This window comes from Chrysochloris asiatica, unplaced genomic scaffold (genome assembly GCF_000296735.1).
Source record: "Chrysochloris asiatica unplaced genomic scaffold, ChrAsi1.0 scaffold00045, whole genome shotgun sequence".
NCBI classification, from domain to species: Eukaryota; Metazoa; Chordata; class Mammalia; order Afrosoricida; family Chrysochloridae; genus Chrysochloris; species Chrysochloris asiatica.
The window spans coordinates 4946657-4966690 of record NW_006408563.1 but is presented as its reverse complement, the minus strand read 5'-3'; the positions used below and the strand labels follow the sequence as shown (position 1 = coordinate 4966690).

General features: G+C 37.2%; 1 protein-coding gene across 3 annotated transcripts in view; it reads left to right on the top strand.

Moving 5' to 3' along the window:
• Nucleotides 1-20034, top strand: part of PARD3B (par-3 family cell polarity regulator beta) — a 1706387-nt gene that overhangs the window by 222280 nt on the left and 1464073 nt on the right. For all 3 annotated transcript variants that reach the window (XM_006861955.1, XM_006861956.1, XM_006861957.1), the window contains exon 2: nt 8769-8870. In XM_006861955.1, the coding sequence (XP_006862017.1) occupies nt 8769-8870 (102 nt within the window). The remainder of the gene's footprint in view (nt 1-8768; nt 8871-20034) is intronic.

Sequence of the window (20034 nt, the reverse complement as noted above, 5' to 3'; positions counted from 1 at the left end):
ATATCCATAAGCATAGGTCAAGTTTATCAAATTCTGGCAAATTGCACTTAATTCCTTTATCAAAAATTGTTCTGATCATCAAGCTATTGAGGCTAGGTCAAATGGGTACTATCTGCAAGTTTGGATACTCTTGTGTGTCCCCCCTTACTTCATATCAGCTGGATGCTTCACTCTCAACTCTAGCCCTCCATGGCTATGTCCTTGTCCATGGGCTCAGGTTTCACCACACTTTGGACCAACCAGTCCTTCCTCTTCTCTCATCTCCAGGTCAACGGGAGTGGATGGAATGTGGTTGAACTTGCCCAAGATGGCATGTTGTCAAGGTCTTCTCTCCCACCCTCCACATCTTTTTTCCAAAAGAACCAATTAAGGCCAGCCTATAATAAATTTAGTATATATTATAGCTTTTTCATGTGTCCATCTTCCTTCCAAGTGTCAAGGTTGCTCTGCTAAGCTTTGCTCAGGCTTCATTTTTAGAATTTCTGCTCTTCCCCACAATGCTCCATGACTGGTTACTCAGACTCTTGTTCTCTGCTGCCTCAGTATCCGAACATGCTGTCTGTTGTCTCCTTCATAGGTTTTACAGAGACATCTGGTTCTCTTTTGGGCTGTGGTAGAGATGGAATAAGTTATATTTTATATCTTTCATAATTCTCTATCCCATTTCCAGTGCCTCAATCTCACTCTCTGCTCTTAGCAGGAGGGTCATTTTCAAAACCTTCCCAAACACTTAATTCCATAAATGACAACTTATATTTTCCAGTGTAGCACACCTGCTTCTTCTTTCACTTGTGAAGTACTGAACACACTGACCCTCTTAGGTATTTACACTAACATTTTCATGTAGCACATTTTGTAGGAGATTATGGAGTCTCCAGGTTTACTGATGATGGCTTATGGTGACTTGCCTGGCCCCATATATTTAAATAAGAATAGAAGGCGACCAGGTATCCTATGTTATATCTAGATAGTGTGTTTTGTATTAAACTCTCTAATCTTGAAAAACAAAAACAAAAACCCTATGTTATAAAGAGCCATGTTTGCCATTTTTTAAGCATCTGAACTTAGATAATGTCATCCATTTATCCTTGGTTTCTTCATTTGTAAACTAGGTTGATACCTACATCTCGAGGCTAAATGAATTAACTGAAGATACTTGAGGATAAATAAATTAATCATATGTAATACTTAGGACAGTACTTGTGCAATGTTGTTTTTGTTGTGTGTTGTCAAGTTTTTCTAACTCACAATGATCCTATAGGACAGAGTGAAACTGCTCCACAGAGTTTCCTAACTAAAACAACAACAACAACAAAATTCCGCCCTATGATAATGAGGATGATGAAGATGCAAACAGTGAAATCTGACTTTACTAATACATGCTACCAAGTTAGTACAGTGAAATTCTACAAAGAAATTTTTAATTTTCCATGAATTCTCATAATTATTTTGCATTCAGTGGCTAAAGATTCTTCTGTGAAATCATTAAGCCACAGAGAACCGAGCTGCAATATTGAGCATTGCAATGCTCACCATTGCTATATGGACTCCTTCTCCCACTGTTGACTTTTCCTTTGCAATGCTCACCTCACTTTGGGACCTGGCTGTTCTGGAGGTTAGTTTTCTCTTCTTAGACCACAGTCATTTTGCTTACAAATTTCTAGAATTTCGCTGTCATTTTGGATTATTGGGATAATCCATGTTTAGTGCTCTAGCATAATAGGATCTGGTTTGCCGCTGTATTCGTTTAGGTATTGCAGATGGAAGATTATTGCTCTTTAAAAATTTGTTCAATCTAAACTTTGAAAGCTATGTGATAATATGTCACTAACCTGGTGTGGCACTGTAGGATATGGACTGCTAACCACAAGGTCGGGGTGGTTCAAAACGACTAGCTGCTCCTCTAAAGCCCTGTTATACAGGATTGCTATGAGTCAGAACCAACTGGACAACAATTAAGAACAAAAACAACCCATAATGAAAGACATTTGCAGCTATTAGTATTAATATCTGTTTAGAACAATTTCTGTATAAAATTAAAAATACCTGTTAACTGTTGACATCCTGCAATGTGTATACCTTTGCTTTTATTTCCTTCTGCAATTCATTGTGGTAGACTATGGCATTTTCATTTTAAAATTCCAGTAGTGCTTACATTAACTGTATTGTTTATAAAGAGGGTCTAAAGTAGAGGAAATATGATTTGTAAAATATTTTAATTACTAAAATTTAGTAATTTAAAAATATATTTTAATGAACCTTGGCATGTACACAGGGGACTTCAAAAAGTTCATAGAAAAAAATAAAATGATCGTGGATTTTTTTCCCATGAACTTTATGAAGACTTCTCATATACTTATTACACTGTGAAATGAACACATATGCAAGAGATTTTCAAAGCAATTTTTAAGTTGTATATATTAAAGGTATTTGTACTAAACATAGACTGTCATGATCATGAAAAATGCTTTTCAAATGCTTCATTGTGTGAATTAAGACATGAATGTGAACATCTTTTCATGTCTGATCAGTTTTATTCTTGATAGTAATAAAACCAAGTAATGAAATGCAAACTGTTGACTGCAATGTAACCGTTGAAATTCTTACATCCATAAAAGAATCAGGGTAAATTTATGGTCTTATGATGACTAAAGTCTACTAATACTATTTGTATGTTTTTATGTGACCTATAGCACTGTGCTCAGAAGTCCGTGGGACAAAATGACAGTTGGCATAAACTCAGCTTGTTGATTTTCCTCTCTTGGATGTGTAAAATACTAACCCTGAGTCTGCTTTTGTATGGCTTGCTTTTCTATTTCAGGCTTAAGCATGTTCAAATTTGGCATACTCTTTTTTTTTTTTTTTTTCCCCTTTGTTGTGTGCAAAGTGATAGTACCTGTATGGAATGTTGTTGTTGTTATATGCTGTTGAGTCGGTTCTGACTCATAGCGACCCTGTACAGGGTTTTCAAGGCTGTAAATCTTTACGGGAGCAGAAAGCCTCATCTTTTTCCTGCAGAACAGCTGTCAGAACAGTAGTTTCGAACTGCTGTCTCTGAGGTTTGCAGCCTGATTTGTAACCACTACGCTATCAGAGCTCCTTATCTATATGGAATAGGGGAAATTAAAATTGCAGAGTCTACATTCTGGCCCCCTTTATTCTCCTAAAAGTATTTTCTTTGTGAAATATGATGGATCTTCAAAAAGTTCAGGGAAAGTATGTATCATGAAGAAACTATGCATGAGTTTCAAAAAAAATTTTGAACCAAAATGAACTCACACTGGTTATGACATATCTGAACAGGATCTAGTTGTCTATGAAAAATAAGACTCTAATGTGAAAAGAACCCCTATCAGATCAACATGAATTCTACTAAAATATGGTGAATTTGGGTAGAAGAATGGTGAATCCATTTATGCTTTATGAAAAGTTTATGGGGACAGTGCCCCAAAGAAATCAGCAGTTTACAACTAGATACTCCATCTAAAGAAGAGGTAGGACTATGTTGAATACGAAGCCCTTAGCAGCAGACTGGTTTGTGAGGAAAGAAATAAATCTTGTTGGTTCTCTAATTGAAGAGAGGTTACAATTAAGAGTAGAAGCAATAGCCAACACCATAGGTATCTCAGTTGGTTCTGTTTACACAATTCTGACTAAAAAATTAAAGTTGAGTAAGCTTTTCTGCTTGATGGGATCCAAGACTATTGCACCCAGCTCAGCTACACACAAGAGCAGAACTTTCCATGGAAAATTTAAACAAGTGGGATCAAGATCCAGAAGTATTTCTTTGAACAACAGTAACAGGAGAGGAAACTTGGCTTTCCCAGTATGATCCTGAAAATAAAGCACAATTGAAGTAATGGTTACCAAGAGGGTTACAAGTGTTTCAGTCAAAGCAAAAGTGATCAGTCAAGAGCAAAGGTTATAGCAACAGTTTTTTGGGATTGCCAGGGCAATTTGATTGTTCATTTCTGGGAAGGCAAAGAATGATAAGTCTACTTACTATGAGAATGTTTTGAGAAGTTCGCCAAAACTTTAGAAGAAAACCACCAGGGAAATCTTCACCAGGGAGCCCATTTCAGCATGACAATGCTTCCCCTGCTCATACCGCTCATCAAACAAGGAACGTTTAAAATCTTAAATCTTAAGAAATCTTTAAAAGGAGCTATTTTTTCATCAGTTAAAAATGTAAAAAAGAATTTTCTTGGGACGTTTCAGTTCCCGGAATTGTGAGTTTTTTTTAAGGATGGTGTAAAACGTATCATCACTGACAAAAGTGTCTGCAATATGATGAAACTTATGTTGACAAAGCTCGTATTTTTAATGTTCATCTTTTAATTTCAGTTTTCCATGAACTTTTGATGTTCTCTTATATATGATTGCATAAAGTATCAAATTACCTTTTCTAACCCAATTTCATTCTATTAAAATTTTAAGTCTTATATACTTTTCTTAAATTATATTACAAATAAACATCCTAGTCTTAGCTTAGTGTGACATGTTTTACAGAATATCTTGAGTCCTGCATACATATAAGGGAGGAATGCTATGAGATTTGACAATCCCATCTTCTTGTTACCTGCCTGCTACTTGGTGTGCCACTTATGAGACGCACCTGCTATTTTCTGAGATTTTGTATTTTAAGTCATTTTTTTTTTTTTTTTTTTGCCTTCCTTCTCTCTCTATTCCTATCTTTAGGCAAAGAAAGAAGTACTTCAACTTTTGCTGTGATTTTTATGGATAATTATTGACTTCCGTTTTGTTGTTGTTAAGTGCATTCAAGTTGATTCTGACTGATAGCAATTCTGTATAGGATTCCCAAGGAGCGGCTGGTGAGCTTGAATGGCCGACCTTGAGGTATAAACTGACTTTGCAGTCCAGTGCATTAACCCACAGCGCCACTTCCATTTTAGGTGATAAAATCTGCTTATATACTCTGAGCAGGAGAAAAAAAGCATACAACGTAGTAGGTATGTGCTTTTACACAGTCACTTATAAAAAACAAATGCAAACCCTTTAAATATGTAAACTTTTATATATATAGTTAAAATCAACAGATTTCTTCTTTAGTTGTATTAGATCAGAAACCAATTCCATGGGAGTTTATATAAATACTTAATTTATTTTATAGATTGTTTTTATTTAGTCGTAAAAGTAGTACTCTAGATTTCAGTCAGAAGTCTTGGATACATTAGGGGGAAAAAAAAAAAAATGTTGGTTATAGCATGGGCAGAGCAAGAAAATTCTATACCCAAACATTAACAGCGGAGTTCTTTCTCTCTCTTTTATAGGGTTCAGTAGCCATTACACAGTCTTTTGTATCCTTTAGTATCTTTCTTGTTGTTGTTATTGTTAGGTACCATTGAGTCAGTACTGATTCATAACGACCCTATGCACAACAGAACGAAACACTGCCCGGTCCTGGGCCAACCTCACAATTGTTGCCACGCTTGAGCCCATTGATGCTGCCACTTTGCCAATCCATCTCTGTGAGGGCCTTCCTCTTTTTCTCTGACCCTCCACCTTACCAAACATGATATCCTTCTCCAGCAACTGGTCCCTACTGACAAAACATCTGAAGTTTGAGAGATGAAGTTTGGCCATCCTAGCCTCCAAGAAGCACTCTGGCTGCACGTCTTCCAACATGGATCTGTTGGTTCTTTTGGCAGCCCATTGTACTTTCAATATTCTCCTCCAACACCATAATTCAAAAGCATCAATTCTTCTTTGGTCTTCCTTATTCACTGTCCAGCTTTCGCATGCATATGAGGTTATTGAGAATACCATGGCTTGGGTCAGGTGCACCTTAGTCCTCAAGCTGACATCTTTGCTCTTCAACACTTTAAAAAGGTCTTGTGCAGCAGATTAGCCTAATGCAATACGTTGTTTGATTTCTTGACTACTGCTTTCATGAATGTTGATGGTTGACCCAAGAAGAATGAAGTCCTTGACAACTTCAATCTTTTCTCTGTTGATAAGAATGTTGTTTATTGGTCCACTGGTTAGGAGTTTTGTTTTCTTTACACTGATATGCAAACCATAGTGAAGGCTGTGCTCTTTGATCTTTATCAGTAAGTATTTTAAGCCTTCTTCACTTTCAGCAAGCAAAATTGTATCATCATCTTTATTTGTACTTATTTTGCCTTGAGTTGGCAGAGATTTGATAAGGATCTGAGTGATATGTGTTCTGTGTTTATCTCCCCTGGTCATACTCTCATTGTTTTTATCCGATGCATCTCTATCTGGGCAATAGAGTCAGTCATTTAAAAGTTTCCTCATAAATCAGTAGTGTTATCTTAGTATTTGAAGCAAATGAATCTCTTTGTTTTGCTTGGAATTGCTCTTTAACACTCTATAGAAAAGTTCATTTGGAAATGCCCAAAGCCTAGCTAAGTACAGTTCCTTCAAATTCTTCAAGCCTATCAGTGTGTCAAGCAGGATTACATGAAAGCTATGCACTTGGGCTACATTTCAGCAGCCCTCTGAATAGATTCCTTAACAGAATTATTATTTAATAGTATGCCTTCACCTTTTATCGGGTCAACTGAAGAGAAGGCTGTATGACAACCATTTCTATTAGCTTATATAAAATTGCAGTTGAATTCTGTGGTTAACGTTAGTTCTTACATTTTATAGAGGTTCATCTGGTAAAGCCTTAGATTTTTATCCTAGAAGAATTTCCATCTCTTCTCATGAACTGCTATCTGTTCTTTTATTAGATACTAAGTGCTTTATAGCTCAAGTTTCCCACTTTGAGTGGCTTTCTAAGAAGCACAGAGCCAAATTGATTATAGCTCAGGTTTGATGGTGAAATCCTTACTAACATTCTTCTTCATTTAATTAATTTATTTCTGTTCTTGTTCGGTTGTTTTAATGGTGCTCTTTTAAGCCTTTTCTAGAAACAGTATATAAATAACTAAATGAAAGAGGTTATTTAATTCTGAGTTCTACTGTCAGAGTATCTAACTGCACAACACCTTGAGAAAATGATTATTATTCTTTAACCATACTGCCCTAAGTACTTTAAAAAGAAAAATATGAGAAATACTCTTAAATCAGGACCCAATTAAGAAAGCCTTCTGTTTAGCTCTGAGCATAGTTTAGAAATGTTGCCATGCTGCGGAAAATGGAAACTGATTCTGAAGCTCTTGTTCGGGATGTCATTGTAAATTTTAGAGTTGAGGACACACTTCAGAACATGGGATATTAAAAAGAAGAAGAGCTTAGCGGGTACACCATTGCATTCATATATTCAAAATGACAGCCATTGCAGTTACAGAGTTCTGCCATCAGATTTTTTTTTTCTTTTATTTCACACAGCTTTGGATCTTGGTTTGGACTTTTATCTCTTGGTTCAGAAGATGCACACAAGGAAATATTTGATTTTGCCAAATATTCTTTTTTTTTTTTTTTAAAGCTTTTATTGTCCATTGAGTGATAGTTTACATGGGAGAATATCAGTTTTGCACTCATCCTATCGTATTTTGTATCACTGCAGTGATTACAGTCCCCTCCATGCATCACCATTCAAGAGAATTTACTTCTATTTCCTCTTTATTTTAATTTGTTGTTCTTGCTTTTGATGTGTAGTAAAACACTCAGTAATATATAATCATTTAAGCAACCAAAGGGCATATTCTGTAAGCCTGCCTCCTGGCCATCAGCACACAGCCTTTCTCTTTCCATGAGTCTAGAGTCCTCAGCTGCCCTATCTTTCCATATCCTCATCTCTGCCTCCATCTCTGGTGTCACTGCTTCTGTGGATTCCACTTGTGCTTTTCTCCCTTGATGGTCCTAGGATTCTCTCTTCCTGGAATGTAAGATTAACTACTGCCCCCTTTTTGTTATAAAACTTCTACCTTTATAATTGTGACAGTCATAATTAGTCATGATAACATTTACTCACTGTTGAGTCATGAGTATCTTATCCCCATCTCTTTTTACCTGACCCATCTAGACAAGATGAAAACTATTCAGTGAGAATTCTGGCTTTCCTTGCACACTCTGACACTAAACTCCCACTTGAAAACTTATAAGCCAGCCACTTCATGCCTTTAGAGTCCCTCTTATTTTTGGTAGCCAGTGTCTAAGTAGTCTATATGTATCAACCCTGTATACAGAGAGGATATGTTTGATCCTTGATGTGAAGTCTCCTTCCCTCTTGTTTGGTATCTTGAGCAACTACATCCATAAGTATAGGTCAAGTTTATTAAATTGCAGCAATTTACACTTGTTTCCTTTATCAAATTTCTTTATCTTCTTCTATTTAACTTCTGATCATCAAGCCATTGAAGTTAGGTCAAATGGGTACTTTCTCTGCAAGTTTGGGCATTCTTGTGCATCTCCCCTCACTTAATGTCATCTGGACACTTCACTCTTGGCTCTAGCCCTCTGTGGCTAGGTCCTTGTCAGTGGACTTAGGAATCCTCAGGTCTCACCACACTTCTGTGTTTGCTAAATTATTCTTAACATTTGCTGAAGCTATAGGTTACATAAAATTCAGATTGCTGGTACAATTTATTTTTGCATTGCAATTTATCTTCCAGAAAAACTGATGAAATGTGTATACTCTGATTTACTAATTTATGTTGAGTGTGATAAAAAATGCCAAAAATGTGTCCAAATAGACAGCACATGTTTTGGGTGTTTAAAATTTTTATTATTACTCAAACATATTTTTAACAAGTTAATTACTTTTTTTTATGTTAAAATATATTTTACCTTTTCTAATGATTAAGTCATGAAACATGTTGGTTGTTCTACTATAGGATCCTGGTTACTGGGTGAAGATCCATCACTTAGAATACACAGATGGCGGAATCCTGGATCCAGATGATATCTTGGCAGATGTAGTTGAAGACAAAGATAAGGTAGATGACTCTAAAAATGTTCCTCATTGTTTTTTTCTGTAGAGCTGCATGTTTTTGAGTAATTGAAATCCTTAACAAATCCATGTGTCAATTACTGTTAAAAGGTACCATCTGTTCAGGCTTTACCTGGACAGCCCATAAATCAAAGTTCTTTATCAGATGTTTGGAAAAACTTAGTCAAGATTTGGGAATCTGTTCTTGGTAGCCTAATTAGCAGACACTTCATTCCCAAGAGTTCCTGTTGTGTCTCATTAAATTAGTGTCAGTTGCTGAGGCTGTTGGGTTTCTCACCATCATTGCTGGCTGTGGAATTGATTCCTGGCCCTGGCTAAATATTCAGTTTAATTCCGGAAGTTTGAGTGTGTTTCAAAGAATTGAATACACTGGAGAAGGAAGTCTTATGAAGAACTATGGTGAAGATTTTTTCTTAAATTAGCTGGTGAGAAACTGTACTGAGTGTCTTGTTTTCATTGCTAAAGCAAAAAAACACTTGAGTCAAATATTGGAAAATATTTGTTTTTTAAGGGATAGGGTTTTCAGGAAATAAACTTTATTAAGCCTTAATTTTAAAGTAAGCTACATAAAGTTTTGTTTGTTCTGGATCTCTGAAATATGATAATAATCAGATAAGGATGATCCAGGTATTGATGCTTAGGAATACTTAAGAACTCTAGCCCTGCATGTCAATCACTACTGGATTTGAAAAGGTTTCCAGAACTACCTGTACAAGTTAGCACATGTAGCTACAACAGTTTTCATTTTGTATGTGTTAAGGAAGTAGTAATAACCCTTAAAGGAGCCATGATGGCTCAATGATTAAAGCACTTCATTGTTAACTAAGTTGGTGGTTCAAACTCATGAGTGGCTCACCATGAGAAAATACCTGGCAATCTGCTTCGGTAAAGACCACGGCTCCGGACAGTCCATAGAGTAGTATTTCTACTGTCTCCCATAGGGCAGCTGTGAATTGGAATCATCTCCGTGTGCACTGTAACAACAGCCCTTACCCACTGGGAAAAAGGCCATTGTCTTTAGAGGCCCTGTAACCTTATTAGCTATACTAACTCTTTACTTAGTCCTTTTCTTAAGTATTTTGCTAAGTTTCTAAGAAAACAAAAAAGGAGGTTTTTTTCCCCCTTTGTGATTCTGCAACTGCTATCCCTACATTCTCTCTAATTACCTTTTATGTCTCTCTGATCTGAGAGGTGTTTTATCTTGTCTGACTATTAATTTTCTTTTTTCGCTTCAGCATGCTTTTTCAAGATTTCTATTCAGGCAGTGAACATGCGAGGCTTTAAAAGCCTCTGGATAGGTAAGCCAGTTGTCTTCAAGTTGACACGATTTGCCTGACCCCATGTGTGTCAGCAAAGAATTCTGCTTACGTTGTTTCAGATGGTTGGTTTTTCAGAAGAAGATCACTAAGACTTTCTTCTGAATGAATATTCCAAATCCTTTGAACAGTTCAAAAAGTTCTTGTCAAAATTCCATTATCTTTCAATTCCATTTTTCCACAAACATACACACAAAAAAAGTGTAAATATTTTGTTTTAATGGGATTTTTTATTTAATGCGAAACTGAGAACTGTCTTGTTATTAGATGCTGTTGAGTCAGTTCTGACTCATAGTGACCCTATACACAACAGAGAGAACACTGCCTTGTCCTGCCTCAACCTCATAACCGTTGTTACATTTAAGCCCATTGTGCTGGGGCTCTTCCACTGTTTCACCGAACCTCCATTTACCAAGCACGATGTCCTTCTCCAGGGACTGGTCCCTGCTCATAACATGTCTGAAGTATGAGAGATGAAATTTCACTATCCTGGCTTTTAAAGAAACATTCTGGCTGTACTACTTCCAAAATAGAATTGTTCTTTTGGTAGTTAATGGCACTTTTAATGTCCTTCTCCAGTACCATAATTCAGTTGCTTCAATTCTTCTATAGTCTTACTCATGGTTTAAATTTTGTATGCGTAAGAGGTGATTGAAAATACCATTTCTTTGGTGAAGTACACCTTAGTCCTCAAACTGATATCTTTACTCTTTACCACTTTAAAGAGGTCTTGTGCAGCACATATGCCGAACACAGTATGTTGTTTGAATTCTTGACTGCTGCTTCCATGAGTGTTGACTGTGGATTCAAGCAAAATGAAGTCTTAGAGACTGAGAATAGTAAAAGTAAACTATTCAAATGCAACCCATTGCATTGCTGTTGTTGAAACACATAATTTATTAGTAACTTTTGTTTTATTGAATTGATCAGTGACTAATTAAAAACAAAAGCATTGATGCTGAGTGAATTCAACTTGTAGTGATCCAATAGGCCAGATGAGAATTACCCTACAGGATTTTCCGAGGCTGTAATTTTTATAGGCGCAGACCGCCACATCTTTCACCTGAAGAGTAGCTTGTGAGTTTGAAAAAGTAACTTTCTGTTAGCGGCTGAGTCCTTTAAGTACTGTGCCACAGGACTCCTTCAGTGGCTAATATTTTCTCCAAAACTTACTTGCAATTCTCCCAAGTTGTTTGCTTCTAAGATTTTTTCTACTATGCCTTCTTAGCACTGTTTGTATAAAGTTAGTTTATTCATCGGACCTCCAAAAAACCTGTGAACATAATCCATTAACTTTTCATTCCACTTTTTGGAGCTGCTTCATAGTTTAAACATGATTCTCTCATTGCTTTTCTGCAGTCCCAAGTTAGTTTGGTGTGTGTGTGTATCTATGTGATTTAGCCAACTGGACTGGAATATAAACAAGTGATTTATTGAATTTGGGTAAATTTTATATACTTTACTATGAGGTCTTTCTGGACTGTTCTCTTTGGCACTAATCTTTGTACATACTCTTTAAGTGTATTTTTCATGTTTCCTGGTGGAAATCCACCCTGGTTTGCTTTGCATTCTAATTAGCCTTTTTATAAGGGATTGTTCTTCCTAACTGGATTCTAAGTTTTTTAAGGCCATGGACCAGGAGAGTTTTATTTATTTTGTGTTCATTTTATTAATAGCATCTAGCACAACATCTTACAAAATTTGATTGTCAAAGCACACTTACTGAATTAATGGTTGAGAAAGAATCCTTTGCTCTCTAGAGTTGACTTGCTGAACAACATTCTGATGCTCACTTCCCGTTTACTTAGTTGGTCCCATGGTAAATAATAATGTATTGTTTACTTCCACAACTCCTTAGGCCGGCTTTCACTTTTTCCCCACTTGTTCACGTTTTGCTTCTCCTGGAGGATCATCTTCTTCTTTTGATATATTGTAGGTGTGTGGGTTGTTTGTTAATGAAGAAGGTGGTTCCTGTCTCAGATTTGACTGATATCAGTGTGGTAAAATGAAGACCTGAAAAATGGCTTCCCCTCACCTCATCCACAGATCTCATTATGGGGAATGATGAGGCCATGAACAGAGCCCAGGGAGATAATTTGTCCCACAGAGCTCTTCCTTTTAGAGAATTCTTTTAACTATCTTCGCAATGCACTTTTTAACTATAATCCATTTGCTAGACATGGAAACAGCTTTATTATGTGTAATCTGTGTTTTAATGGGGCTTTACTGCCATTACAAAATAAGGTGAAAAAGTGAGACAATCAGTTGAAATCCTAACGGAGGGTTAGTACTACCTGGGTACAACTTTACCCATTCCATTAATGTACTTTAATGCTTCCACATGAAGCCTAATTAGTATTGTTTTGAGGCGCTGATAAGAATTTACACTTTTGATGTTGCTAGAGAAATGTACTACTATTTCTCCCCGCCCCCCCCCTTTTTTTTAAATACAAGTGAAAAGGAGAGCATTACTTGTTTTTCTGACATTTCCTCTGAAGTCTAAAGATTTCCTTACAGTCCATATGTTCAGTGAGGAAAGAAGGTTTTGCCAGACTTTATTTTAACTCATTCTTTTTTGTCAGTTTAGATTAGGAAGTAATTGTCAATGAAGCTTGTGGATTTTTAGCGGCATATCAAACTCACCCAAGATCATCTGGACATTATTGAGCTTAGATAAAATGAAAAATCGGTTCTTTGCAAATTGGCTATTTAAGAACTTCTTGCATTTAGGATGTGTTATAATATAAAATACAGAATGAACCAGCAGTCAGGATGGAGGTCCATAATCCACGTGCTAGGCTCACACACCTCAGCGTCTCTCCTAGAAAAGATGCAAAGCGGGATTTAAGAATGACACAGATAAACTCAGAATCCAAAAACAGTGAAAACCAAGATCATTTTGTTTACAGAAAATCCATCCAGTGCACTGCAGTACCTCCACTCGTCTGTCGGTTTGTTGTACCATGACAACTTGCAAAATTGCTGTGATGCTGGAAACTTTGCTACCAGCATTTCAAATACCAGTAGGGTCATCCATGGTGGATTGGTTTCAGTGGGGCTTCTAGATTAACACTGACTAGAAGGAAGGACATAGAGATCTAATTCTTATTTTAAAAAATGGTCCATGAAAACCTGGTGTGGTTGGTGGGTTGGAACCACTGAACTTGTGGTCAGCAGTGTCATGTGTGTCCTACGGTGTTACACTAGGACCCCCATCGTTCTAATCAGGATATCCTGCCCTCCCTCAGAGGTGCCCAGTCAGGCCTCTCTGCCAAAACAGTGTTAGACGCTCGCTTAGAGTGGCTGATAAATCCCCACAGGACACACTACTCCACCGAAAGCCTCAACTTGAAGGCATTTGGCTCTAACTCTATGGGTCAGCTAACCTAGCTCCCCTAGTTAATTACCTGGAGACACCCCACTCTACAAGCAAGCGTCCCACTCAGTCACTCAGCTTCATTTGCTCCACGGACTGGGAAGCCCACTGCTCCAGCCCAGTATTCTGGAGACAAACATGGTCCTTGATATGAAGAATATCAGATATCAGAGTATTAGATAGATAAAATCTGAAAAAGACTTGACTGGTGTTGCTAGGTTCAAGATGGAAGAAGATGCCTGCAGCTAAGGAATGCTGTTGTTATTGTTATGTGCCGTGGAGTTGGTTCTGACTCATAGTGACCCTGTACAGGGTTTTTGAGGCTGTAAATCTTTACAGGAGCCGAAAGCCTCATCTTTCTCCAGCTGGAAGTTTCAAACTGCTGACTGTGAGATTAGCAGCCTGATAAAACCAAAAGGGGTTGAGTCTCCCCCTGGAACCTGCAGACAGAGTTCAGCCCAGTGAAATTAGCTCAAATTTGTTGTTGTTATGTGCCGTGGAGTCGGTTCCGACTCGTAGTGACCCTGACCAGGGTTTCCGAGGCTGTAAATCTTTACAGGAGCAGAAAACCTCATCTTTCTCCCGCGGAACAGCTGGTAGTTTCGATCTACTGAACGTAAGATTAGCAGCCGGATTCGTAATCTCTATGCTACCAGAGCTCCTTTTAGCTCAAATGAGACCCGCTTTATATTTCTGACCTCCAAGACTGTAAGATAATAAATCTTAGTTGTTTTAAGCCACTTAGTGTGTGGCTCTTTGTTACAGCATAAACAGGTAACTAATACACTGTCTCATACTATTTTTAAATTTTAAAACTGAGTTTGGTCTTCTCAAGTATCATCCTTAATTGGGTTTTAAGATCCTGTAGGACAAGAGCACCCACCATACTTCGGATCAGTTAATGGTTGTTTGCATTCCTTTCATAGTCCATCCCAAATTGAATTTCAGTTCATTAAGTGTGCCTTTATTTGGTATGTTATGAATGTTAAGCTTCTCCTTGATTATGTTACTCCCTGATTATGAGATCTCAGTGCCACATCAGTTTCCATCACAGTATGTAAAGGCCATGTGTTTATTGTTGTTAGTTGCTATTCGGGTGCTCCCCAACTCATGGTGACCCATACACAATTGAAGGAATCCTGTGTAGTCTGATACCATCGCCATAACCGGTTTTCAATTAAACTGTTGTGCTCCATAGAGGTTTTCATGGGCTGATCTTCAGAAGTGGATCACCAGGTTGTCTCCCTTTTGTGTCATAGTCTGCAAGCACTGCTGAAACCTGTTCAGGCTCTCCACTGCCAGGAGAGGGGTAGCTACTCCCAAAGTGCATTAGCCAAGAGTCGAACCCAAGTCTCCAGAAGTGTACTGAGTTAGCCATTGCAAAGCTAAATGGTCACACACTGATTCTTTTTAATTGAGTGGGAAAACCTCTGTGCATTGGACTTTTTTAATGATTATTTTTCTTGTTAATTGTCATTATTATTTTTTTAGCGTGGTTATAGAAGACAACTGTAATATAAAACCGACATATGACAATGTGTAACTTCCATATAAATTGGACCACTGCCTTTTTAAAAAATTAAATATACAAAAGTAAAACTATATTATGTGGTTAAAGTACAGTGGGAAAAATGCTCTCTATCTTTGACTAAGCTTTCACTGCCCTAGGAACTCAGTTTGGAAGGATGCCAGGTGTTGTCATGGGCATCACAGAGATGTGATAGCTGGTGTTCAGCTATTACTATTTCAGTTCAGCTTGAGCCCTGATTACTTATGTGTCCTTTGCTAGTTCTTATGTCATAGGGTATGTGTAGGAATTAAATAAGAGAAACCATATAAAGATTTAAGTACAGTGTGGTGTACAATCATATCTCAAAGGGTCACCGATATGAGTATATTATTAACATTGATATCTTGTCTTTTAATCTATTTCACCATTTAATATTTTAATTTTGGGTATTAAAACATCAAAGAATTTTAGAATAAACTTTAAATGCTTTTAAGAATGCTTATTAAAGTTGCTTGATAGTTATTAAGTTGTTTAAATAAACAGTTTTATAACAAGGTACTTTATTATTGAGATAAAACATTTGGAATAATATGTTATTATTATTGAGAAATGAAAATGTCAGTGGGATTACTTTTAACTTTAAAATGGGACTCCTTTTGTCAAAACTTCTTTATTTGGTAACATAATAAGCCTTCAGGACACTACTGGTTTGCTCAATTATTGAACTAGGGCCCTCAAACCAGATGTCTCATCATTAAGACTGAGTTGCTTTCTTAGCACACTCTGTTGCCCTCTAGTGGAACCCCAGCTACCAAGAACCCAGCAAACAGGAAATACTTCCTGAACCTGTTGAAGTCATTGTTCTAATGACCTTATTCTAAAATAGTTTCTATTATTATATATTTAGTATCGTTCACAGACTGAGACATGGATAGTAAAACTAGGGATTTAAGTTTCAGCTAGTGCTTGTCCTTTCTGTGTGGTACTCTTAGAAGGGCTAAAGCAAATTCCTCACCTTAAAAAAACTCCTTTTAATTTTTTTTCCCTTTAAGTATGTTACCATCTTTTTATTCACTGACTGGTTGTGATAAAGTGTGTAACTTTTTCAATGTGTAGTTAGACAAATTTATGAGATTTGCTGTGTTTTGTTGGCCAAGGTGAGGTTGATACCCTAAGTTAGAATACTTTAAAATAAAAAACAATGATTGTTTCATTTTTCAGCCTTCCCACTGTTACCAAGGCTCCCCCTTTGCAAGGTAATATGCCTGTTTTAATCCTTTAGGCTTCAATAAATCAGGATATAGTGTTTGGTTTTTTGATTTTTTCTTCAAATATTCTTTCTTTGGGTTACCAGTGTTGATGTTATGAATTCACAACATTTTAGGGGAGGCTTGAAGAATGTTTCAGAGCCGCTAAACTGCAGAGCCCCTAAAGAATTAAAGAATTACTTTGGCCAAGAAATACATCTCTGACTTTTAAAATATTACTCTTAGAATTTTAGATATGGAATCTACAGCAATCATGTGACCTACCTAATACCATTATTTTACAGAAAACAAAAAATCTGAAAGGACTCCCATATCTCCAACTCTCACTTTTATCCTGACTTCCTCCCTAGGATCCTGATAGCACCTCCTACAGATCAAAAGTACTCATTTCTCCTCTTCCAAGTTGGATTTCGCCTTTTGGCTTCTTTATTTCTGTCAATAGGAGAACCTTCTAGTTTTCAGGCTTGAAATTGCAGTCATTTTATAAATTTTGTTCTTTAATTAATCTGATTCAGTCTTTCCTTTAAATTCCCTTCTATATTTGTTCTGCTCTTTATTTTCCACAGCAACCAAAATATAAATACATAAAATACTGGGTTAATGTAATCGGTGTAGTTGTTGTGTGTTGTTAAGTTGGTTCAGACTCATAGCAACCCTGTATAGGGTTTAAGAGTTGTATTCTGAACAGGTAAAATCCTTTCATTTTTTTCAGCTCTGCTAGCTGTATAGCTTTAGTCAAGTTATGTAACCGTCTTGTGCCTCAGTTTCTTCCTGGGCATATGAAGCAAATAATAGTCCAGATTTTACAAATTAATACAGATAAAGTGTTTAAGAAAGTACTTGGTATGTAGTGAGTCATTAATGCCTATTAAAACTGTTATTATAAATTAATACACTGCTCCTTAGAAACCCTATACAGGGTCGCTATGGGTCAGAATCGACTCGATGGCACGTAACAACAACAATATTAGTGTATAGTAATAATGTAGTTAGTTGAGTTGGTTCTGACCCATAATGACCCTTTATGAAGTTTCCAAGGAATGGCTGGTGAGGTTGAGCGACTAACCTTGTGGATCAAACTGACTTTGCAGCCCAGCACATTAACCCACAGTGCCACACCAGGACTTCATAATATTAATATTAGTGTATAATAATAATATAATTGTTGTTGTTGTTAAGTGCCGTTGTGTTGGTTCTGACTTATAGCCACCCTATAAGGGTTTCTGAGGAGCAGCTGGTGGGTTTGAATTGCCAACCTTGTGATCCACAGTCCAGTGCTGATCTAACAGCATCACACCAGGAGTCCAATAATATTAGTATTATGCTCCAATAATTTGTTATTATTGTTAAGTGCTGATGAGTTCATTCCAACCCATAGAGACCCTGCATAGGGTTTCCGAGGAGCGCCTGATGAGGTAGAACTGCCAACCTTGCAGTTCAAACCAACTTTGAGTCCAAAGCATTAACCTACAGTGCCACACCAGGACTCCATATACTAGTAATAGCGGTATATTAATTTATAATAGCATTTAAAACAGGTATTAATGACTTACTGTACACCAAGTATTCTCTTTAACATACTACCTGTATTAATTTGTAAAATTTGTACTGTTATTTGCTTCATATGCCCAGGAAGAAACTGAGGCACAAGAAGGATACATAACTTGACTGAGTCTATACAGCTAGCAGAGCAAAAACAAATGAAAGGCACTCTGGTAGCATAGTGGTTACAAGTTAGAAACCACCAACTGTTCACAGGAGAAAGATGAAGGTTTCTGCTCCTGTAAAGGTTTATAGCCCCCAAAATCCTGTGCGGGGTCGCTATGAGTCAAATCTAACTCCATAGCACACCACCATTGTTAGTGTAGAGTCCTGGCATGGCACTGTACGATAAGCTCTAGACTTCAAGATTCGTTTGGACTGCAAGGCCAGTGGTTCAAACCCACCAGCTACTACTTGGAAGTCCTATACAGGATTGCTATCAGTAGGAACCAACTTGACAGCACTTAACATTATTAGTGTAGGTTACATTATACCTAAAGTACCACTTAACTCATAGAATTCCTTCCAGTATCTAGCGAATAAAGTCCAAACCTCATTGTTGTTGTTGTTGTTGTTGAGTGCCATCGAATCCAACTTACAGTGACCCATATAGGCTTTCAAGGATGCTCACAAACTCTTTCTCAAACCTCAGTGATCACAGAACTCCTAGAGTTGACTATCATTTGCTGGGCCCGTTCTTGCTCATTAGCTTTTTCTCACTGTTCCACTTGTCTAATGTGCCTAGTTCCTTCCTATCTAGGAGTCAGTTGTGCTGTATTATAGAATGTAAACGCCCTTGAGAGGGCCGTGGTTGTTCACTGCTGTATCTCTATTGTCTGCAGCATCACCTGGCACTTTGTAGAGTGGAATGGACTGATGAGTATGTCTAGGGGCCTTGGCAAACCACTTCACTGCTCAAAATTTAAGGTGTTTCAATAGTAAAATGAGAGTGTTTTATAATATCTTTCTCACAGCGTCATTGAGAGAATTGAGAACTTGTGTGTGGAAGTACAGTGAAATTTACAAAGTATTATAAACGTATACAAGAGCTATGGTGGCACTTTGGGTTAAGTATTTGGGTTGATTACTACAAGGTCAGCAGTTCAAACCCACCAAGTGACCTATAGGAGAAAGATGAGGTTGTCTGTGTCTATAAAGATTTACAGTCTCAGAAACTTTGTGTAGGGTCACTATGAGACCGAATTGAGTCGGTGTCAGTGGGTTTGGCTTTGGGTTTGATATTTGTATAATAAGTAAGAAGTTCTTGTGTGGTGCTGTAGGATAAGCACTGGGACAAAATGTCCATGTGAACCGCAAGGTCAGTGGTTCAGAGTCACTAGCTGCTTATCGGAAACCCTATTTATGTCACTGTGAGTCACAACTTAACAACAGCAACAATTAATAAGGAGCTTTAATGGTGCAGTGGTTAAGCACTCAGCTGCTAACTAAAGGCTGGTGGTTTGAACCCACCGAGGCCTCCGGAGCAGATAAGACTTTTTGATCTTCGCCTGCATGGATTAGAGGAAACCTAGGGGTGGGGGCACTTCTACTCTGTTATATCATGTTGCCATTTGACAACAGACAACAACGGCAGATGCAGGCAAGTCATGTATGGATTCCTCCTGCTCAAGTCGTATTGGTCTTTTAAGATGCAGGTCAAATTCTACTTTTTTTTCCTAGTTAATATTACCAGTATAATCCAGTCCTAAATGTTTTCTCTATACTGTAAGCTTTATGGAAATGGAATGTTCTTTTAAAAAAGTGCAGTAATATATTGAAATTCTTCAAAATTCTAATATTATTTTAAAACTTTTTCAGTCTTTGTTTTTTTTCTCCTCAAATATCTTGTATACTCTCTGTGCACTTAGATTGCTTTAAAAACAATTTTTAATACCTAGATGCGTTACTTAAAATTTGGTATTTAATAAAGTCGATTTTATTTAATATCCATGATGGAAAGAACCACAACTAATGGTCTGTGATTTCCCTTTTGTTCCGCCAGGTTCCATCAGGTTTCCTCTTTTAAATATTTCATTCGGAGTCAGTGTATGGGTATGTCTCCACCCCAGAGGAGCGCTTTGGTGTCAATGCTGTTGTGACCTTACTATGGCAAAGATAAATGGTGTTGGGAGTTAGTA